This window comes from Capsella rubella, unplaced genomic scaffold, assembly GCF_000375325.1.
Source record: "Capsella rubella cultivar Monte Gargano unplaced genomic scaffold, Caprub1_0 scaffold_4, whole genome shotgun sequence".
Classification (NCBI taxonomy): Eukaryota; Viridiplantae; Streptophyta; class Magnoliopsida; order Brassicales; family Brassicaceae; genus Capsella; species Capsella rubella.
In genome coordinates, this window is record NW_006238920.1 from 9,945,396 (window position 1) to 9,966,911 (window position 21,516).

Below are 21,516 nucleotides of genomic sequence, written 5' to 3' on the forward strand. Positions count from 1 at the left end.
CCTCCGTCTGAAATTTTCATTTTAATTTTTTTATAATTTCGATCTCATTATGTATGATATTTATATACTATACCTAGACGTTTGGATTCAGTTGCAAATCTCTGTCGATTGTAGAATCTGTACTTAGTTAGTGGTGATCCACTTTTGTTTTTCATGGATTGAGAATTTTGTGAATACCTTAATAACGAATATGCTCACTTCAGGAATACGATAGCAGCAATCATGGAGCGTCTGACATCTCCTCCTCGTCTCATGATTGTCTCGGATCTTGATCATACTATGGTATTTCTAAAGCCACCATTTTTAGGCCTTTTCCTTGGTTTTTTATTTATTTATGTTTGTGTTTTACACGTTTTTTCTTGTGTGCAGGTTGATCATCATGATCATGAGAACCTCTCTCTGTTGAGATTCAATTCGTTGTGGGAACACGCTTATCGCCATGACTCTTTTCTTGTTTTTTCAACCGGAAGATCACCAACCTTGTACAAAGAACTTCGAAAAGAGAAGCCTTTGTTGACCCCTGATATCACCATTATGTCTGTTGGTACCGAGATTACCTATGGTAACTCCATGGTTCCTGATCATGGTTGGGTTGAGACCTTGAACAATAAATGGGATTTGGGTATTGTCAAAGACGAAGCTAGCAAGTTTTCTGAGTTAAAGCTTCAGGTACGAACTGCCTCCACAGAAAGTATCTATGTCTTCACAATCTAGTGGTCTACTCAATGGTACAATGACACGAGTGTGATCGCTGCTTGTAGGCTGATACTGAGCAGAGGCCACACAAGGTTAGCTTTTATGTTGACAAGAGCAAGGCTCAGGAAGTCACTAAGGAGCTATCACAGCGGTTTGAGAAACGTGGGGTAAGTTTGCTTTGATAATGCTATTGGTATTTGGTAGCATCTGAACTTTTGTCTTGTCTCTTGAGAACTTGTTTACTCAACAAATTCTGTATGTTGTTCTTTCAGTTGGATGTCAAAATTATTTACAGTGGCGGCATGGATTTGGATATTTTACCACAAGGTGCCGGAAAGGGACAAGCGCTTGCATATCTTCTCAAGAAGCTGAAGACTGAAGGAAAGCTCCCTGTTAATACTCTTGCTTGTGGCGACTCAGGAAACGATGCTGAACTGTTTAGCATTCCTGATGTTTATGGTGTCATGGTTTGTTTCTGTTCAATCAGGATCCACCATCTCTCTGCATTTCATTTCATATCCATATTGAAATATTTTAGTTTGTTGCCAGGTCAGCAATGCTCAAGAAGAGCTGTTGAAGTGGCATGCTGAAAATGCCAAAGACAACCCAAAGGTAATCCATGCAAAGGAGAGGTGTGCGGGTGGGATTATAGAAGCCATTGGTCACTTCAAGCTCGGTCCAAACCTTTCTCCAAGGGATGTCGCTGACTTCTTAGAGTGCAAGACGGAGAATGTGAACCCTGGTCACGAGGTTGTGAAGTTTTTTCTGTTCTATGAGAGATGGAGACGGGGTGAGGTTGAGAACTGTGAGGCGTACACCGCTAGCCTCAAAGCTTCATGTGTAAGTATGTAACAGAATATAAAATGATGTGTTGCAAAGGGATATAGTATATCTGACTCTTGTGTCAAACCTCTTACAGCACCCCAGTGGAGTGTTTGTCCATCCATCTGGTGCTGAAAAATCTCTGAGAGATACCATTGATGAGCTGCGCAAGTACTACGGAGACAAACAAGGGAAGAAGTTTCGGGTTTGGGCAGATCAAGTCCTTGCAACAGATACTACCCATGGGACATGGATAGTAAAGCTTGATAAATGGGAGCAAAGTGGTAAAGCCTTACTGCCTAAAACTGCATCATCCTTGATAATAATATATTAACCCATGAAAATGTAATACTAGTATTCTCTTGCAGGTGATGGACGCAGATGCTGCACAACGACTGTCAAATTCACATCAAAGGTATAAGATTGTGTAATAACCACTAATAAGAGTTTGGCTCATCGAGGTTTGTTGATTGATAGGTGTTGTGGAATGTGCAGGAAGGGGAAGGGTTGGTGTGGGAACATGTACAGCAAACATGGTCGAAAGAATCAGAGGTGAAGGATGATAGCAGCTGGATCATCTGAGTCAACCTCATTCCCTTAGGCAGCAGTAGACGAAGGCTTCTTCTTCTCTTTCGCATCTTATGATCTCTGCCATAAAACATGGACTTCTTCGGTATACATATACGTGAGATCCGATCAAATATTGTCTTTTCATAAAACTTGGATCTCAAAACTCATTCTGAAACTTGGATCCCAAATCTCCAAGTTAACTTTCTTTTCTTTAAAACAAAAATAATATGATATTATCCAGTTGCAGTTTTTTGATATGATAAAGTCAAATTCATTAGTATTTTGTTAATAGAATTGTTTCATATAGCAGAGGTTTTATGAATAAAAATAGCACAACTCCACTTGGACTTAGGAAAAGGTTGATAATTCCTAATTGGATTACGAATCAAAGGTAATCCCTTATAAAAGTAAGTTTTATTCACATTATATAAAAAAGTCACCGTGAGAATCGGACGAACAAAAATCCCAAACCCTAAGCTCAAGTGACAAAAAAATCTTGAACCATAGAAGAAACAAGACTCGTGCATGCAACATATCTAAGAGGAACACTAGCGTTGCGCAGTTGAAGTAAGTAAGTACATAACCTCAAAATGTTACAGTTCGTCGTCGTTATGTTGTATAATCCAATGATTATTTTTAGATATATAGTGATGCATATTTAAATCGACACAAAAATTAAAAATTCATTACAAAGTCTACCTTTCCATTAATTACCAAACCTTCCACTTCCACGCCTTTTTTATTTTATTCTTTTTCAAGTATTCAACTCTCAAAAACAACAACTGTTTCATCAGTTTGGAAAACAAGAGAGAGTTATTAGGGAATGGAGAATAATAATATTTCAACACAATGCTTCTCTTTCTCGAAACTCCAATCATCATGTCACAATATCATCTAATAATCTCTCATCCGAATTAATAACAGCAACCAAGATCTCAAAAGATGGAGAGCTCAATTGGTTTCATGACAGTCTTCGCCGTCTCCGGAAGCGTGGTCCTCCTTGCTGCTCAGCTTCACAAGCGTCTCCTATCCGAATACATGGGCAAGGTCGAACCTCAACATCCTACCAAGGAAAAGAAGAACAAGAATAAGAAAGTGAGCTTTGCAGAAGATATGGTGGAGCCGTCAGGGAACAACGAAGAGTATCGCCGGAGTTTTCGCAAATCAAATCAGAAGCATAATCCCGCAAAAGAGTCATGTTCTGTAATAACAAGTCAACATTCAACACAATAATTTTCTCTTTTTTCTTTCTTTTTTTTTTATTTTCCTAATTTGGTATTAATTGTACACCATTCCATTTATATATATATTTTTGTATATGTCAACTTGTCAATGAACGTGTAGATGTGTTGTTATTTGTTAATGTTCTGATTCGTATGGACGAGCGTATTAATTTTGGTACCAAGCCAAAGATGCAACATGAACCAAAAATTCAAAGTTGACAACAACCAGTTTTGTTTTCTCCGCAAAAACAATTTGGGCCTTCCCAACAAGCCCAATCAGATTCAGAACTTTCGCACGAGCAGTCGTACCGTGCCATTGTAACTCTAAACTCTTTAGCGTCGGTTCAAAGTTGAAACTAACATTTAACAATTTCAAAGACTTATCGTGAAGGTATAGTATAGGTCGAATTTTTTTCCAAAATTTTGTAGTGTTTTCGCCTGGGAATAACATATTTAATCGACATTCTTTTGTTGTTTTTTTCCAACAACATGCATGATAGAAATTTCAACTTGGACGGTATCATTAGATCAATCATCACTACCACAAATAATGCCACCTAACATTACCATTTGAGTTTCGTCGATCTTTGTTTTCCTTCTCCTTTGATTTCGCCTCCATCAACTTAAACTATATATACACACACTATCTGAATTATAATAACAAGGTCTATATAAAAATTAGTGTAATGATCGTGTAATTGCTGTGATTGCTATAACTCCGTTATGTATGGTCGTGTCTAAGGGCCTATCATTATAGTTATCAGTTCTTTGGAACAATAAATGGATATCTAATTAGGTAGAGCGAGTTATTGATTTATTGTAACCAATTTAATTATTAACTACAACATACATATATAAATACGTAGATATATACAAATATTCACATTATTTATAATTGTTCTATATATCATTCTTTAAATTTTGCAAGAATCAAATCAATCGTAAATTAATTGAAGGATACTTTCATTAATCATTAATAATGTCATATATATTAGAAAATCTTCACAATATCTCGAATGGTCATGCATCTCGCATCTACCCGAAAAGTTTATGTACAATGCATTCTTTTTCTTTCTTTTCAATTATTGTCTGATTAATGTTCTTTTCAAATATAAAAACCCTTAAAAATCAATTGACTTTTCTTTTTCGGAGATAAAATAAATGAATCTCTCCACTACAATTTGGTGTTTTATAAAACAAAATGATTAGAAGGAAACAACTTAATAGTTAAGAGTTCCGCTCATGTAGCTCTTTGGCCATAATTTTATTAATATCAAGAAGATGTATCCTAGCTAAAAGTTGTTTTCTTTTTCTTTGTGGTAATTTTGATTGAAGATTTGTTTTGTGTCTATAATGTTTGGTGGGACTGATCAGACTCGGAACGGAGCTTGGAATCGAAGAAGAAGCAAAGCCAGCTACCAAAGACAGTGTCGGTTCGAAGGCGATGGCAAATCTAACGGCAGGAGAAATGTCGCCGTTTCTGATCATTTATTAACGATGAAAACGAGTTTTTATATAATCAATCATACGTTACGACTTTCCCACACACCCACACGTACGCTAAAGCAAACCCTACTTTTCATTATTTTTTGCTAAAAGGCTTTGCGTAAAAAAGGTAAAAACAATATATGATCTTCACATATCGATGAGACCCCCCTATTATGTATGTTACATATGTCTCACAAAACTTAATTACTTAACAACCATATTCATTTATTGATCAAGTTAATGTAAATCCCCATCTCAAGATGTATTTATTCATTGTCATATTTATTGACGTACGTAGGAGTAAAAATTTATCAACGTTGAATGCATTTTGGGCTAAAAGTCTTATAAACAAAGATTCTTGTTATTAAAAATGACACAATGTTAGATCAAAAGTTTAAATCGACACATTTGGACGAAAGACATCTTACCTTCCTTCATTAATATTTTTTTTTGGTTGGAGACTTGGAGTTTCATCAGTACATGGTTATATGTATCTACTGCTAATAATTTTAGAAAATTAAAAGTCATTTGGATATAAACTTTTCTCTAAAATTTTCATCCACGAAAATGGATTATATATGGTTTACAAAATAACTTCGCTTCATGAACACTTACAACGCAGTGCTAATCCATTCGATAAAATCTTGTAATTAAGCTTTTAGAGTAATGAATGATGAGGAAGGAATCCACACAAATCAAAAGAGCACGTGGAAACCTAGAGACGATGACGCCATGAGAGTTACAAGTGCTCTATTTACATAACACATTTCATAAATCCCTCAAATGTTACTAAACAGACTACAGTTCTTTGGTGTTTGGATTAGTGAATCGAGAATCCGAGATCGACAAGTGATCATCGGATCCACGTACAGTTGTGGCCGAGCCTTTTAAAAAGTTTTTTTAAGGGTTATTATATACTTTTGCTAAACAAACCACCAAACGTTTTTTGTGTTTCTATGGTTGTAAGACTTAAAAAATAGTTCCATGAAACGAAACTACAAAAAAATCGCCACAAAAGCATTGCATCAATGAAACATAATCACTAACATATTTAAAAACTCTGAGGTGCATAAATATATATATTTCATAGCAGCTAATTATTAGATATACAATTGTTTGAGTCGTACGTTTTGGATTTGTAAGCCAAACATTATGATTTGTTCTTTATATTTTTTTAGGATACAAAGATGGAAAGTGTTTACTTCAAGTGAACTTCAGATATGGTGACCGAGTCAGAATACGACACGAGGCTCCAAGACAGAGACACAGTGCTGAGTTGTTTCAACAGAAGCAAGTAGGAACCTTTTGTCTGAGAGAGAGTCTCCTTGTTAGGCATCAGCTGACACGACGACATGTACCTTTTAACCTTTGCTTCTCGTGTAGACCCAAACCTTTTTTTTACCCTCACCAAAAAAATATTAAAACACCAAAAAAAAGCCACCCACCCAAAAAAAATAAAATATTTTTAATGAAAGAAAGAAGAAACTTCACATCAGCATCAGAATCTCTCTCTCTCTCTCTCTCTCTCTCTCCTTCTTCACAAGCAAATACACCAAACCCAATTCTTCATTTTGCCGACACTTCTTTCTTCTCTCATCTCTCTCTCTCTCTCTCTCTCTCTCTCCACCGCCATGGATTCCTCCTATGGCGTCGTCACAAAGCTCCTTCTCTTCCTCTTAGCCGCCTCCATTGCCACCGCATTACCCGATAACAAACCTGTATCGGGTCAAATAAACTCGAACTCAGTCCTCGTGGCTCTCCTCGACTCTCACTACACAGAGCTAGCTGAACTAGTAGAGAAAGCCCTTCTTCTCCAGACCCTCGAAGAAGCAGTTGGTAAACACAACATCACAATCTTCGCACCACGCAACGATGCCTTGGAACGAAACTTAGACCCACTCTTCAAATCTTTCTTGCTCGAACCAAGAAATCTCAAATCTTTACAATCTTTATTAATGTTCCACATTCTCCCTAAACGAATCTCTTCTCCTCAATGGCCTTCCCTCTCTCACCACCACCGTACTCTCTCCAACGACCATCTCCACCTCACCGTCGATGCCAACACTTTAAAGGTCGATTCGGCAGAGCTAGTCCGTCCCGATGACGTCATCAGACCCGATGGTATCATCCACGGTATCGAACGTCTTCTCATCCCTCGCTCTGTTCAAGAAGATTTCAACCGCCGTCGTAGTCTCCGCTCAATCTCCGCCGTCATACCAGAAGGAGCTCCTGAAGTAGACCCAAGAACCCACCGTCTCAAGAAACCAGCTCCCTCCGTCCCCGCCGGAGCTCCTCCGGTTCTTCCAATCTTCGACGCTATGTCACCAGGTCCTTCCCTAGCTCCGGCTCCAGCTCCCGGACCCGGTGGTCCACGTGGCCACTTCAACGGCGAAGCTCAAGTCAAAGATTTCATCCACACTCTATTGCATTACGGTGGCTACAACGAGATGGCTGACATACTCGTCAATTTAACTTCTTTAGCCACCGAGATGGGACGTCTCGTGTCAGAAGGCTACGTTTTAACCGTTCTTGCACCCAACGACGAAGCCATGGCTAAGCTCACAACGGACCAGCTTAGCGAGCCAGGTGCTCCAGAACAGATTATGTATTACCACATCATACCGGAGTATCAAACGGAAGAGAGTATGTACAACGCTGTTCGGAGATTTGGGAAAGTGAAGTACGATTCTTTGAGATTCCCACACAAAGTGTTGGCTCAAGAAGCCGATGGATCTGTCAAATTCGGACACGGTGAAGGCTCTGCTTACTTGTTCGATCCTGATATTTACACCGACGGTCGGATTTCAGTACAGGGTATCGACGGAGTCTTGTTTCCGAGGGAGGAAACTCCGGCGACGGAGATTAAACCCGCTTCTCCGGTCGTTAAGAAAGTTGCCAAATCAAGAAGAGGTAAATATATATATTTTCACATATTTACTCTTCTGTTACGATTATTTTCAGATTCTAATGTTTCGGTCAATAAATATATGATTTTGACATCTAAACCCAAAAATGCATCATTGTCTTGTGTCATTAAGTGTCAAAAATTCTTATTTTAAACATTACTACTTGTTTGGAATGAAACATTAATTACATAGGTTAGCGCCATCAGTATGGTCGTTTAATGATAGTAGAAGTAAGTAAAACATGTGGGATTTGGAATAAAGTAGAGAGTCTTGCAAGAGAATGAAGACAAAAACTCTTCCACATATTAGCTTACTATATAACCCACCGACGAATAATCCTGTATAAATCATTAAAATTAGTGATTATTATTCTTTATTATATGCTTTTCTAAAAGACAAGCTGTGAGTGAGACACATTGGTCGTTTAATGACAGCTTGTCTAATTTTTTCACTAAAACCCAAACCAAACCCTTTCTTTCTTTGTTTGTTCTGTCTTTTGGGTTTGTTTTCTAATCATGTATATTCATTGCACTTCATTATTTGTAAATGTTACTGATAATCTATATGTGCAGGTAAATTGATGGAGGTAGCTTGTAGAATGATGGGTTCACGGTTTATTCCGTGTCAGTGATTTTACACGTTATCAAAAAAAAATCTGAAAAAATCCGAGCTTCTACAATTTCTTTATTCTGTAAACATCTCAAGAAGAAAAAAAGAAAAGAAAGGAGAAAGAGTTGAAATATGTAAATGATGTGATTTTTGGGTTCGTTGCGATTGGCATGTTCTATTTGTAATTTTTTTAATATGATAAAATATATATAAAAAATACGTGGACAGTAGATTTTGATGAAGTTTGTGTTTAGTAGGGGTTAGAGAAGTCAATATATGTAATACATATGCAAGTTTATATACTACAACTATCTATATATGGGAATAATAAAGGAAGGATCCAATTTGTGTGCCTATTCTCTCTTTAATTACCAAGCAATCAAACACATTATTGTCATCACCCTTTTGAATATGATATACAAATGTCTGTCAACATATTTTTTTTGGATATATAAAATGTGTGATTGGACATGGTAGTTGTAATGTACATGTAATCTAATACATCAATCAACATACTGTATCTATCATTATTATTTTAAAACCATACAATTTATTCATCTGGTCCTAAAGTCAGCGTATTTATTTATTTATTGTTTATGCAATACTATGCAATACCTAAAAACTAAAAAAAAAAAAGAAATTACGTATTTATCTATATACAGTAATTAACTAGGGTTACAACACTTAAATAAACTCTTTGGAGAACAGTATATGCTTTGTTTATATAAAGCTATTAAGAAAGAACAAAAAAAAAAAGAAGTTTCCTACTACATATATGTTTGACAGCCAGATATTTCCCATTCACAAAGCCTAAAGGCTAAAGGACACGAATCTTTAAGTGTTACTACGTACTATTAAGACGGTGAGAAGATATAAGGAAGTCGTAGAGTAAGTTAAGTGGGCACTGGCCACGAGGGCAGGTGAGCTGTGTGGGGCTTTTGTCTTCACGTAATAAAAGCCCTCATTCTCTCTATACATAATGTCTTTTTGCAATCTTATTAGTCTATCACTAAATACTATATTCTTTCTCTACATATTCACATTACTACATAATGTTTAATTTAAGTACATGAATGTACATAAGAACATTTCGTTCAAAGTATTACTAACCTCGACATTCGTAAACTAATCTATCTACCACCTACAAAACAATTGTAAATACTAAGAAACTGGTTAACAATCTTGAACATTGCATGGTTATGGTACCATGAAACTAGTATTGGTTCTTGTTTTTTTTGTGTGTTCAGATTTAAGTTTGTAAAATATAGTTAAAAGACTTTTAGAGTATAATGTCATTTTTTGATCAAAGAGTATAATGTCATTATACACCACAAAACATGTTCTAAATATGGAATACCCCACAAGGATATTTGTAGCTGACATTATTTACATCAGCTGTACTGCTGTAAATAAAGACCCTACAAGCCTCTCTCCTTTGACATTGATAATTTGCACAACTCATCACTGTGCTACTTACTACTCCTCAAATTCACACATATCACAAACTCTTCATAATATATGTTCACATTTTTTAGTTCAACACATTAGGGAACCATCTTAAGAAGCAATTGAGGCTTAATTTCAACTGAAGGAATGAAGTAAACTCTTAAAAGTAAGGGAAAAAAAAAAAAAAAAAAAACTCGACGCAACAACTCTATTCACATTAATGGTTTAGGAAAAAAGAAGAAGCAGACATTAGATATCTGCTGCCAAACGCTCACTTTGCTTCTGATCAACCTCCCACTGCAACCTCGCTTGCCATAATCTCGGCGGCCTTCACTTGGATGCTGTTTGAGTTTGGTTTCTTCTCTTCCGGTTCTGCAGCCACGGCGGTAGCCTTCTCTTCATCTCCTCTCTTCTCTGCTTCTTCTTTCTTCCCTTCCTTTTTCTTTTCTTTGGCCTTCCCTGACTTCTCTTGAGTTTCAGGCTTTGGCTGAGATTTTGTTACGGGCTTCTTCAGTGTAGATGCTGATGATTCTTTTGGTTTTGTCACACGAGGAGCGGCTTCACCTCCTGTTGCATCGCTGCTACTCTTCCTGCGTCCTAGCTTAGGAGATTTAGGACGAGTAGTTGGTATCTGCAACAATTCATAGCCAACACATTGATATAAGAAAGACAGCTCAGGACAAGTTTGATCACATAGGAAGAGCAAAGACGCAAACCTTCTTCAATTCAACCTTAGGTGGAGGTTCTTTGTAGAAACTAGGCATAGGACCAGCCTTGAATGTCAAGCTCTTCCTCAACCTTTTGATCTCTTCTTCCTGACTCTCCTATACAAACACAATCCATTTTGACCAAAAAATGTAAATGTCTGACAAAGAACAGTTTCTTCTATCAAAGAAGAGCCCTCAAAAGTTAACCTTTGATTTTGCCTGCAAATTGGTCTTCTCCACTTCCTTTGCTTGGATCTTCTCTTCTAATTTCATATAAAACTGAAAGGTAAAGCCGAAAAACGTTAGGACGGAACTAAAAAAAACTGCTTAAAAAAGTTGTAAGCATAGAGAATGAGCATAAGCAGCAACCTCCTTCCGCTTTTCAGCCCGTTCCTCCAACCTGAACGAAAATCCAGATGCCGACCCAACACTGCTTCTCCGGCCACGAGGTGTAGAAGTTCTGTTAAACGTCCAAAACATTATATATAGAGATAGATATGTCATTACTGTACAAGGGAAATGCATAAAGAAAACACATACGAAGTGGTAGTTGAGCGGGTGTCATCATCGTCCTTGCTTGTCATTTCAACTTTCAGGGATTTAGATACTTTATCAGCAACCCTGCAAAATTACAGATGCATACACATTTACATATGTTTTACTTCTTCAATGTACTGCAACATTTCTACATTTGAAACTAATGGTAACATGTATGCAAGAAAAAACTTACACAGCAGGGATTAATCCGGCTTCCTCATTATCCTTGCCTGCCATTTCAGCATTAATGGATTTAGAACCTTCATCTTCCAATCTGCAATTGCCGAGGGAGAAAAATTTAGTTGCCTATTCAGATCATCACTTTCAGACAGTACCTTAGTTGACTTATATCATCCCACAATTACATAGTTCATATGAGCAAAGTATTTAACTTACTTGGAAGTAGGGCCTTGAGCTGCATCCTTAGAAATGGTTTTCACAGGCTGACACAGGACAGATAAAAATTGATAAACTGAGAACAAGAAAACTTAAAACAACGAACGCAACAGATTGAGTAATTCAACAATTACCATAGTTTGCTTTTTGAGGGGCGCAGATACTGAACTGGTGCGCTTAGTGGAAACACTGCTGTTTGAAGTTGGAGTGACCTTTGGTTTGGATCCACCTGCAACGAAGGGTTTAGGACTAGTCTTTGATGCTGTAGCATCAATGCTCTTTCTAGTAATATCAGAATGAGGTCCTTTAGTTGGAAATGAAGAGCTCTGAGAAAGGAATCTGGGGCTCCGAGAAAAGGTCCCTGACTTTCTCTTAACAGGTTTGTTATCCTTAGTTGTTTTACTCTTCACTGAAGTAGCAGACTCAGGGAGATCTGCTTCCTGCAGAGAGAATGACACGGAAGAGAGAACGTTAGACTAACAAAGCACGGTTCAAAATGAGTCAAGTCTTGTAAGAAGCATTATATACCTGTACCGTCTTAGAAGCTTCATCTTTTGGAACATTCTCATTGACAGTATCAGTTATCTCAGTAGATATGTCAAGACTCTCGGGTCTGTTCATATCTTTGGAGTTATCAACATTAACATTCTCCTCCCCTTTCTTAGATTCGGCAACAACACTCAAGTCCTCAGAAGCCATTCAGTTCAAAACTTCCAAATCCACAAAAACGTATATCCGAGACAAAGATGGTGAAAATTCGAACTCAAGCTCAGATCCGAACCCCTTAATCAAACTAAAGATGGACCTTGTTGTCTTGAGTAGCCATCCATTGTTCCATCTGATCCGAAAGACCAAACATTGTTACACAGCAATGCTAAAGTCAAAAATCATTGAAAATCAAAAAAAAAATCTACTAATAAAAACTCTCTTCTTTGTCTGCAAATGGTGATTGATTAAGGGAATACATACGACACCTAATCTAAATCTTGTATTTAAGCGGTAAAAATCATAAAATTCACACCCATTATCATGAAAATGATCACCATATTCATAAAAACAGGCCAACCCTTTGAAGCGTTAAGCGAAAAGCTCTGATTTTGAAAACCTTGTGCCTAAGTATTCGAGAGAGGTATAAGAAACACACGAGTGTAAATCTAAAAATCTGAAAACAAAAAGAAGAAAGATTCATACAAAAGTTGTGTAACTAAGACAAAGTGAAATGGCTGAAAATTCCACAGAAAAGTACCTTATCAGTGGGAGTAAGAAAGACAAAGCTTTTTTTTTTTTTTTTTCTCTCTACTTAAAAAAAGCTTCGGGTATGGCTCTATAGAAAAAGAGAAGAAGAAAGAAAGAGAGCGAGTCTTTGTTGTATCTGTGTCTGTGTCTGTGTGTGTGTGGGAATGAGCAAAGGGAAAAGATGGGGGCTTTTTCAACGTCAAAGGAGAGAAGATTGTAGACAAACAAAACAATCAAATTACGGAAACGCCCTTCTTCTTTTTCTTGTTTAGGTCTTTGACTCTCTATCTCTCTCGCACACTAATAAAATCACACTAATTTAATTAAAATTATAAGACAGCTAATTAGAAGATCTCCCTCCCTAAATAATCACAGATTCTCAAAAAACACACTTTAATAAGTCTAACTTTCCAATTAGGTGTTAGGTTTGGTCTATTCCTGGTGCTGCGAAATCTCAAGTAAAGGTGAGTCAAAAGAGTAAAAGGTAAGGGGGGTAGAATGGTAAATAGAGAGCAAATGATTGAGGAAGACAAATGCTGGAGAACGTGGGTTGTGAAAGAGAGAGAGAGAGAGAGGGTCGTCGTCTCGTCTCCTCCGTTACAGCGAACCTCTCCCACGACATACCCGCCGTTTCTGGACCCCACTACTCCTCGTCCGTTATTGCTGACGTGTCACGACACTTTCACATGATTGGTTTTCACGTTTTTTTTTTTTTAATAAAAGGGCCGGCCAGCCGCGCGTGAGCTGTCTGTCTCCACCATTTCCACGTAAGTATATATCTCCTGTCTGAATGAATCCTCCACCGTCAGATCTTTTCAATCATCTCCCAGATATGGCCATTTTCATACTATTTACTAACACGTATCAATCATTCAGGGATTCGTCCAAAGTATTTTACGGTGATATCTTTCAATCAAATTTTGGAGCTGAGACAGAGTATCAACATCACCTTATAGTTTTATTGTCTCTCCTTTATCCTTCTACTACAACTTCTTCTTCTTCTATATACAACAAACCACTTCTTTCATTTTGCTCTTAACTTTTTTCTTTTCTTATAAAAACATGATTAACGAAAGAACCTACACATCTTCTTTTTTTCTTTTGATGTCTTTTTCACATACATCTGGCTTCTTTGTGTCCCTATTCTCCTTGTCTCTGCCTCTTCCTATTTTCATTTTGTCACAGCCCTCTTGTAGTTTCCGACAATCTAAACATATATGAAGATTACAGATTATAATTTTGAAAACTATTGAATTAACACTTTAGATTATTATTAGCATTAGGAGACACTGTATAAAATAAAACTGAAGAATATATATGAAAAGAGAGTGATGATCAGTTTTACTTACATTTCGTCATCATCAGTTTTGAGTACTCGTTACACTTGTTTAGACAACAGTATCTTTCACGCCAACTTCATTTACACTTTTCCTGATGAATCTAAATGGTCCTTTGCTTCTTCGTCTTGTATTTGTCTCAGTCTCACAATCGCCCTTATGAATTCCTCGTAGTCCACCGTGTCTTCCAAGTGCACATCCGTCTATAAAATTATCCCAATATATAAATGTAAGAAAATAATATGAAACAACTTTATATTCTGATCACTAGATCCATATATTGAGACAGTACTAGCTTTAGTCTGCTTACTGGCAGTTTCAGTAGACTACTGATGTCAGAGTCGTCAAAATTTGTGTTAAATCTTTCAAGACAGCTTTTCAGCTCTTTGTAAGTTACTCGCCCGCTCTTCTCACTGTCTATAATCTTGAAGTTTTCTCTAAGCCCGTTGATCTCTTCTTCTGAAAGCCTTTCTGCAATCATCTGCAAGTGGAAACAGTACTAATGATCAGAGATTCTCTCATCTGAGGAAACAAATCAAAAAGCTTTTATTTGTATAAGGTACCCTTAAAGCCATCTTCTTGAGTTTGTCTGTTTCTGAAAACTTCCTCAAGCGAGTCAACACAGTTGTGTCAAGTGGTGTATCTGGTGCAGTTCCTTCATCCCTGATCCATGGATGGCCTGTTAGAAAAAAGAAACAAGAGTAAGTTCCATAACTGCTCAAGTTTTGGAGTTTCATGATTCTAGGGACTTACATAAGACTTGTTGAGCAGTAAGTCTTTGCTTGGGGTTTCTTTCAAGCATCTTTCTAATCAAATCTTTTGCGCTATCAGAAACTTGTGGCCAAGGTTCTGATGACAGATCAAGCTCACCCCCTAGAACCTCATTGAAGATTTCCTCTTCCGTTTCTGCTTGAAGAAAACATGCAACCACACATGAGATGACCTCCAAAAACACATATAGTTTGTGATCAAAGTAGGAAGAATCTTACCTCCCCAAAACGGAGCTGAACCAGACAGGAGCACGTAAATCATCACACCTGCGCTCCATATATCTGCTTCTGGACCGTAATTCTTGTTCAGAACTTCAGGAGCAATGTAGTACGGGCTCCCAACCACATCCGTAAGGTTTTCTCCTTCAAACAACAATATACATATCTCAGCAAAACATCTATCTATATATGAGAGGAAAACAAAATCTCTGTTTTGTAAGAAACATACCAGGCTTGAGGAACATGGATAACCCGAAATCAATAGCCTTAAGAGGCGAATCCTCATGATCATTGACAAAGAGAAAGTTCTCAGGTTTAAGATCTCTGTGCATTACACCTAAAGAATGACAAGTCTGGACCACACCAAGTATGACCTTAGCCAAATGAGCAGCCTTTTTCTCAGAGTAATGCCCTCTCTCCACTATCCTATCAAACAGCTCACCTCCTCTGCACAGCTCCATCACCATGTGAACAGCCACAGAGTCCTCGTAAGCTCCTTTGATAGAGATCACATTTGGTTGCCCCAAGAGATGTTTCATTATCTCAATCTCTCGTCTCACATCCTCCACGTCTTCTTCGTTCTCTAGTTTCCTCTTCGGGATTGACTTGCATGCGTATTCTTCCCCTGTTCCTTTCTCCACGCAGACGAAAGTCGTACCAAATTGCCCGTGACCTAACTTGCTCCCTAAGTTATAGTATTCTTTCAAATGCCCTGTCCTGGTCTTCAACACTGACTCTGCTTGCAACCCTGCGCTCATCAGTCTCCTAACGTTGTGAGCCTTTCTTTTGCTATTAGCACATGCAATCCCAACCGCTCGCTTCCTATTATTCTCTTCTTCACTGCACTTCCTTGTCGTTTCACTCATCCTTCCTTCTTGTTCCTGCTTCTGCGCATCTACTTTCGCCTTATCCTCAAATAATTTAGGGTCTCCATGAGTGTCATTAAGCTTGGGTTTATCACCATCCTTGTACATAAGCATTGGCTGAGGAGGCTTGTCTTGGAGCTGTGGCTTCAAGGGATGATCCATGATGAGATCTGTGGGACGAACCCATGAATTCGATTTCGTATCAACACAATTGCTGACCATATGAACACATACATTCCCCATCACTAAAAAACTATATCCCCACAGATCAACTTTACGCTATACAATATATATAGTCTACAAAAGTAACGAAAAAAAAAAGATAAAAGATAAATGAAAGTCTCTTTTTCTTCCTTTTCACGCAAGAGAAATAACCCTTAATCTGATCTCATAGAGACAAAGATCTCTCCTGCCTAACACCATAACTACTTCCATGAGATAAATCTCCCAGAATATGAAATCTGATCCACGGGAGAAAGATCTTCGATGTCCTCTCAATGATTTAATAAAAAATCAACACAAAACTCTACGAATCATCTCACGCAACACACAAATGAAAAACGAAGAACAAAATATAAGAATAAGGAAATGGGAATAGACAAGGAAGATGATTTTGACGAAATCGAATTGGGTATCACGTCGTGACTGGATTTTTTTTTAGGGGGATTTATTAGGGTTTTTGGCTTTTCTCAATTAAATTAACTTTTATTTGATTCTCTCCTCTAACCAAAAAACCTAACATATGACTCTGTGAGGCTGTGTGTTAAGGATTATTTAGTGTTCTGTGTGAATGCACATTCACACATTCGTTAACAGTTCGGTTCCTTGGAATTTCCGAAATTGTTAAGAAATATATTCAACTCAACCGAAGACCGGAATAAATATATTTCTTGTTTTTCTTTCTGAATTACTCCATGCCACAAAAAATGGTAACCAATCTTTCAGAAAACGTAAGGTTAGATTTCGTATCTTTAATTCCACACTCCATAATTCTACTTTGACCATTATTTAATGGAAAGTACGAATTATAGGCATGATCTAATATTTATAAATGTAAGATAACTTTTGTCTTTTTTTGAGACAAAAGTAATCCCTATTAAATGTAAGATAACTCTCGAGACAAATGTGATCAGTAATATATTTTGGTTGGTGATTAAGAAAGACAAAAATAACACCATATTAATATAAGTATGGATGATAGATGATAGTAGTAACCACTCGGCCAAAACGTGCAAGCCGCTAACATTAGTAGTCCACAATCCCCTACGCTTCTTCGAAAGTCAAACATTACATTTTAAGATTATATATAGCCAACGATAGAAGAAGAAGTAGATGGATGACCTTTCTCAAACGTCCTTGGCCAAGCCCGAGAGATCAACCTCTCCCGAGTGTGGTCGTCTGGGGGCGTTTTCGTCATTGTGGTGCTCCTCTACCTTTGGATGGTTTTCAATGGGTATCCCTCTCCTGTTGCTTGGGTTATGGTCTCCCATGATATCGAATAAGCTGCTTGTCATCTCTTCAGCTGCATCAAAGAAACTCTTCATTCCGCTCATGAAATGGCGTTCGATGGCGTCTACATCCCCGCGGAGTCCTGGGAAGTTTAGTGGATTTTTTTCCTCAAACAGACCGGGTCTCCCCACCATCTGGTTTGTCACATCCTCTTCTGTGTGCACTGTGTTGGACTGGACGACTTCAGAGGGCCTAAACCAGATACATAAAACCAAGAAATTAATTAAGTGATCATAATTCATGATGGAGTAAAAGGTATAGAGAACAAGAGGTCTGATGATATTAACTCAAAGAGTTGGTCACCAAAGCAAGAAACCATTTCACAGTTACCATAAAATAGCTCAAGTCAGAAGCAGAACGCAAAAAACAAACAAGAAGATGGCTGCACATATACAGAACTATAATGTGATAGTACTCCATGAATTAACTTCTAAGTAAACTACCCATAGACCACAATGATTTCTCGCGAGAGACAAGACTAACCCCTGCAATTACTCCACTTACTTACCCTCAAAACATGCAAGTACTTACAACGCTTAAAAGATGACAAAATCACAAGAACTTCAGAGAAATCATTATATTTTTTTCAGTGGTTAATCTAAAGCTAAGATACATGCTCTTTTTGAGAATGAAAAATTTGTACCATAATGTTCCAGAGATAATACAGGTTCCTTTCACATGAGCAAAACAAAAATAAACAACATGATCCACCACAAGAGGGGAAACCAAAACTAAGCAAATATCACCATTTTAAATGCATAAACGCAACTATATTCATACACATGCTAGTAACCCCAATCCTAATCCCATTCTTAGTACCGTAATCCGTAAATTTGGAACTACAGCTTTAGCTTGAACTTGTAATTTAACTCAGAGCTCAAAAACAACCAACACACTCATGACTCATCCTGCATAAACTTACATCTAATTTGATCTTAACTTAGGCCAATAATTTGTTCCCCAAATCCAAAAGCAAAGCATCACTGAAAGAGAAAAGATGCGAAACACACTTACTTGCCAAGACAGTGGCGAAGAACCTCCTCAGTTTTATCGCATTTCCTGACGAACTTCCCAGGCTCGACCTCCTCTGTATTGCACTGCGATCTTACCACCGTGGTGGTTGAGCAATTTCGGTCGGCGACGGCGGAATCACCGAGTGGCTGATCGGTGAGATCGTTACCGGCTTTAGATGCGGACGAATCGTCAACCCAAACCCAACCCATAGCTCAAAAACTCGTGATGAGATTCTTCTTTGCGTGTGTATGGATTTCTCCTCAAGTAAAACTCGAAGCTTCCGATTCTGATTTTTATACTCTCGCCTTCTTTTTTGTTCGTGAAACCGACTTACCGGCGAACCAGAGGTGTAGGGTCGGCATAAATTCCGAACCGAACCAAACCAAATTAGAATCGTATCATTTATCAATTGAACCGGAAAACCGAATACTTAAGCCCATTTATATTGTACTCGTGTGCGGATTTTTATTCCATTGGTTAATTTTCACTTGCTAACTCTTTTATGATGTTAATAATTTGCATCGTATGAGTCGACGTCCTCATATATAAGTCTTTCTCATATCGTATACATAGGACAAATCACAAATACATTGTTAAAAATCTGCTTAATGCATATGTTTGATTTATAAATAAATTCTCCAGAGTATGTTTATTACGGACAAAAAAAAAAATTGCTACATTAACAACTACTTTATAATAAAACCATGACTGTGGAATATTGTCAAAGAGACTGATAATGATTCATGATCAAACGCCTAATGGATTCGACTCTCTAATTTCCTTTTCTTTGACGTTTCAATATGCAAATGATCTGTCAGCTGAGCCAAAAAGTTCAATACAAGCCAAGAAACATCTTTCAAGCCTCTCTGACTCTCTCTCTCTCTCTCTCTCTCGACTATATTCAACACGACTTTTGATTTATTCTTTGGTACGACATATGTAGAAGGAGAAATAAACTCGATCGTTCACATTGCTAAAGGAAAAAAGAAAGAAAAAACTAATTAATCAAACAAAATTGTGAAATTTAACCCTTAATCCCTTTTCCACTTACTAGTCCTCGGCTTCGAAGAATGATATATACAATATATTGATCAGTTAGTGACCAAAAATAAATAAATAAAAAACTCTACAAGGAATTAATGAAGAATTGAGAAAGAGCTTAAGCCGGAGATTAGTCAGGATTTCGATATTAATTAGGGCATCCTTGTGGCGGCGACAGAGGAGGCTAAGGGGACAACCTCGGCGAGGGGAGTGGACAAAGGAGTTGGAAGCGGCGAAGTCCGACAAACTGGACACGTAGGATTGAGCCTAAGCCACGTGTCGATACATTTGTGGTGGAAGAGATGGTTGCAATCTGGCAGCTGCCGCAAGAGATGTTTTCCCTTGTAGTCTCCTAAACAAATGGCACAACACGACGCCGTCGTTGAGCCCTTCGCTTCCGAGTAGAGGATCTTCGGATAGCTCTGGATGGTGTCCTCGTCAAGACCGGGTACGACGTCGATGATGACATGGTGGTGATGGTGATGGATACGCGTCGAGTCTTGAATGGTCTGTGAAGGTGAAGAAGAAGAGAGCTGGTTACGTGTGCAATAGTAGGAGGTGAGGGTGATGGTGGTGACGAGGAGGAGTACTCCTATGGAGACTCCGATTCCGTATCTGAATCCTCCGATCTCGTGCGTGCTGAGGAGGCCGTTGTAGTCTGGCATCCCTGGCGGCGGAGGTGGTGGTGGTTGGAAGGTGTTCATTGCGGCTGCGGTGTGATGGTTTTGTGATTGGAACTTAGAGGTTGTGGAGAAATAATGGAGAGAGAGAGGAGGGTTTGCTTGGTCAGCGATTTTGATATAAGACAATGTAAACTGAAGCATCTTGGGGTTGTCAAAAGTCAACGGTAAGAGAGAGAGACAAAGGGAGGAAATGCATGTGAATGAGGATAAGAAAGCTTGTCAAAGCAAGAATGGTGTGACTTGTGGTTATTTAATTAATCTTTGTTATTAAAGTTTGCTAATATTGTGTATTAGTTGTATTAGCAATTGTATAACGCTTATATTGTTCCATTAATCAAATGTTTCTCCGGTTCTCCCTATGATTAAAAGCTCCTAGATTACCTCGCTTAATTATTCAGTAACAACATTAGTTTCCAATAAAAATTCAAAATAAATAAATAAGCGATGATTAAGGTCAAAAACTTATATTGTTCCATAATTAACGTATTAGATATAGGATTCATATAATTTATATATTGGTGTGGTTAAGAAAATATTTTATTTTCTGTACATTTGTGTGTGCCTGATAACAGAGGAATTAGTTGGTCATTATTTATAACCGTTAACATGAATAATTAAAAGTCACATGGTGTAAAGACGATGAAACCTTTACGATAATGACAAGTAAAGTATATTAACAAGATTTGATTTAGGAATGTAGGGAAGGGTCAGTGGGCAAAGGATCATCACATAAGTTTTTAGTTTGGAGTCAACATCTTCGTCGATCGCTACGCATATTAATCTCGTTGTTTATTATGTACGTCTGATCATCGTTTTTATTTAGGATTACTTTATTCAAAGTCCAATTAATCAACTTACTTTATCACCTAAGCAACGTTTAGTTTCCTTCATTTGTTTTCTTAGTCGCGATATTTATCCTACTTTGATGTTAGTTTCTCCGGATACAAAGCTTTGACATCTCTCCATATACATGAAATTTTATATATAAAAGTTTCAAATGAATCGACGACTTGTCTCATGAATCATGAGCATGAGTCCATGAATCGAGTTTACTTACCATCTATTAAAATCGATCGCTATAGCTAGTTCTTCTTTCTATTAACTATGCTAACATAGTAACATACAATCATGCATTAATATAGATTTACCCCCGATATTAAAAACAGAAATAAAATTTCCCAAGAAGAAGGTGTGTTTTTAATAAAAACTTTTTATTTTCGTCTTCTAGAGAGTAACCAAAACCGTGAAACGTTGTTGTATATGCTAAAACTTATAGAAGTCTTAGTTTATGCTACTCGACGAAATCAAAATACAACAATTTGAAGACCGTTTACATTTTTATTAGGTAAAAAATGATGTTAGCAAATTATTAGCTTAAAATCTTTAATTAATCAAAGTTAAAACTAACTATACAAATTGACTTCCTACGTTCTTGCACTTT

The 21,516-nt window shown here is 37.5% G+C and overlaps 7 protein-coding genes across 8 annotated transcripts; 3 read left to right on the forward strand and 4 right to left on the reverse strand.

Annotated features, from left to right (window-relative positions):
• The first annotated feature begins 203 nt into the window (after window positions 1–203).
• LOC17888311 (probable sucrose-phosphatase 2) lies at window positions 204–2,343 on the forward strand. The gene is made up of 8 exons (XM_023784915.1): window positions 204–282; window positions 370–669; window positions 762–863; window positions 969–1,163; window positions 1,246–1,536; window positions 1,616–1,802; window positions 1,887–1,933; window positions 2,014–2,343. Exons 1-8 carry the CDS (start codon window positions 223–225, stop codon window positions 2,098–2,100), a joined length of 1,269 nt encoding a protein of 422 aa, XP_023640683.1. The 5' UTR covers window positions 204–222; the 3' UTR covers window positions 2,101–2,343.
• A 426-nt stretch (window positions 2,344–2,769) lies between these two features.
• LOC17888642 lies at window positions 2,770–3,443 on the forward strand. The gene has a single exon (XM_006295253.2). The coding sequence runs from the start codon at window positions 3,031–3,033 to the stop codon at window positions 3,319–3,321; it is 291 nt and encodes a 96-aa protein (XP_006295315.1). The 5' UTR covers window positions 2,770–3,030; the 3' UTR covers window positions 3,322–3,443.
• A 2,920-nt stretch (window positions 3,444–6,363) lies between these two features.
• Window positions 6,364–8,670, forward strand: LOC17889288 (fasciclin-like arabinogalactan protein 16). The gene is made up of 2 exons (XM_006294158.2): window positions 6,364–7,709; window positions 8,278–8,670. Exons 1-2 carry the CDS (start codon window positions 6,431–6,433, stop codon window positions 8,334–8,336), a joined length of 1,338 nt encoding a protein of 445 aa, XP_006294220.1. The 5' UTR covers window positions 6,364–6,430; the 3' UTR covers window positions 8,337–8,670.
• Window positions 8,671–9,796: 1,126 nt separating this feature from the next.
• On the reverse strand, window positions 9,797–12,786 carry LOC17889509 (protein WVD2-like 4). Of its 2 annotated transcripts, none has more exons than XM_006295555.2 (10): window positions 12,647–12,786; window positions 11,929–12,238; window positions 11,535–11,840; window positions 11,401–11,447; window positions 11,198–11,278; window positions 11,008–11,088; window positions 10,837–10,927; window positions 10,675–10,746; window positions 10,477–10,584; window positions 9,797–10,391 (listed from the first exon to the last, which is right to left on the reverse strand). In XM_006295555.2, exons 2-10 carry the CDS (start codon window positions 12,097–12,099, stop codon window positions 10,047–10,049), a joined length of 1,302 nt encoding a protein of 433 aa, XP_006295617.1. In that variant the 5' UTR covers window positions 12,100–12,238; window positions 12,647–12,786; the 3' UTR covers window positions 9,797–10,046. The 2 variants fall into 2 exon arrangements, with proteins under 2 accessions (XP_006295617.1, XP_023640994.1); XM_023785226.1 differs by lacking the exon at window positions 12,647–12,786 and adding an exon at window positions 12,444–12,460.
• Window positions 12,787–13,575: 789 nt separating this feature from the next.
• Window positions 13,576–16,611, reverse strand: LOC17890331 (calcium-dependent protein kinase 25). The gene is made up of 7 exons (XM_006296084.2): window positions 15,192–16,611; window positions 14,963–15,106; window positions 14,727–14,879; window positions 14,537–14,652; window positions 14,284–14,454; window positions 13,986–14,176; window positions 13,576–13,843 (listed from the first exon to the last, which is right to left on the reverse strand). The coding sequence occupies exons 1-6, from the start codon at window positions 16,069–16,071 to the stop codon at window positions 14,057–14,059; spliced, it is 1,584 nt and encodes a 527-aa protein (XP_006296146.1). The 5' UTR covers window positions 16,072–16,611; the 3' UTR covers window positions 13,576–13,843; window positions 13,986–14,056.
• Window positions 16,612–16,952: 341 nt separating this feature from the next.
• On the reverse strand, window positions 16,953–18,650 carry LOC17888341. Its single transcript, XM_006295000.2, has 2 exons — window positions 18,352–18,650; window positions 16,953–17,529 (listed from the first exon to the last, which is right to left on the reverse strand). The coding sequence occupies exons 1-2, from the start codon at window positions 18,558–18,560 to the stop codon at window positions 17,175–17,177; spliced, it is 564 nt and encodes a 187-aa protein (XP_006295062.1). The 5' UTR covers window positions 18,561–18,650; the 3' UTR covers window positions 16,953–17,174.
• Window positions 18,651–19,249: 599 nt separating this feature from the next.
• Window positions 19,250–20,385, reverse strand: LOC17889132 (RING-H2 finger protein ATL70). The gene has a single exon (XM_006294897.2). The coding sequence runs from the start codon at window positions 20,214–20,216 to the stop codon at window positions 19,545–19,547; it is 672 nt and encodes a 223-aa protein (XP_006294959.1). The 5' UTR covers window positions 20,217–20,385; the 3' UTR covers window positions 19,250–19,544.
• Window positions 20,386–21,516: the final 1,131 nt, after the last annotated feature.

Bases quoted from the DNA above. Each gene is read 5' to 3' on its own strand.
- LOC17888311 (XM_023784915.1), top strand. From the start codon at position 223: ATGGAGCGTCTGACATCTCCTCCTCGTCTCATGATTGTCTCGGATCTT. The intron at 283-369 runs GTATTTCTAAAG...TCTTGTGTGCAG, and splicing joins CGGATCTTGATCATACTATG to GTTGATCATCATGATCATGA. The intron at 1,537-1,615 runs GTAAGTATGTAA...AACCTCTTACAG, and splicing joins CTAGCCTCAAAGCTTCATGT to CACCCCAGTGGAGTGTTTGT.
- LOC17888642 (XM_006295253.2), top strand. From the start codon at position 3,031: ATGGAGAGCTCAATTGGTTTCATGACAGTCTTCGCCGTCTCCGGAAGC.
- LOC17889288 (XM_006294158.2), top strand. From the start codon at position 6,431: ATGGATTCCTCCTATGGCGTCGTCACAAAGCTCCTTCTCTTCCTCTTA. The intron at 7,710-8,277 runs GTAAATATATAT...CTATATGTGCAG, and splicing joins AGTTGCCAAATCAAGAAGAG to GTAAATTGATGGAGGTAGCT.
- LOC17889509 (XM_006295555.2), bottom strand. From the start codon at position 12,099: ATGGCTTCTGAGGACTTGAGTGTTGTTGCCGAATCTAAGAAAGGGGAG. The intron at 10,585-10,674 runs GTTAACTTTTGA...GTGTTTGTATAG, and splicing joins ATTTGCAGGCAAAATCAAAG to GAGAGTCAGGAAGAAGAGAT. The intron at 10,392-10,476 runs GTTTGCGTCTTT...GAATTGTTGCAG, and splicing joins CTAAGGTTGAATTGAAGAAG to ATACCAACTACTCGTCCTAA.
- LOC17890331 (XM_006296084.2), bottom strand. From the start codon at position 16,071: ATGGGGAATGTATGTGTTCATATGGTCAGCAATTGTGTTGATACGAAA. The intron at 14,653-14,726 runs GTAAGTCCCTAG...TTTTTCTAACAG, and splicing joins TACTGCTCAACAAGTCTTAT to GCCATCCATGGATCAGGGAT. The intron at 14,455-14,536 runs GTACCTTATACA...TTCCACTTGCAG, and splicing joins TCAAGAAGATGGCTTTAAGG to ATGATTGCAGAAAGGCTTTC.
- LOC17888341 (XM_006295000.2), bottom strand. From the start codon at position 18,560: ATGGGTTGGGTTTGGGTTGACGATTCGTCCGCATCTAAAGCCGGTAAC. The intron at 17,530-18,351 runs GTAAGTGTGTTT...TATCTGGTTTAG, and splicing joins CTTCGCCACTGTCTTGGCAA to GCCCTCTGAAGTCGTCCAGT.
- LOC17889132 (XM_006294897.2), bottom strand. From the start codon at position 20,216: ATGCTTCAGTTTACATTGTCTTATATCAAAATCGCTGACCAAGCAAAC.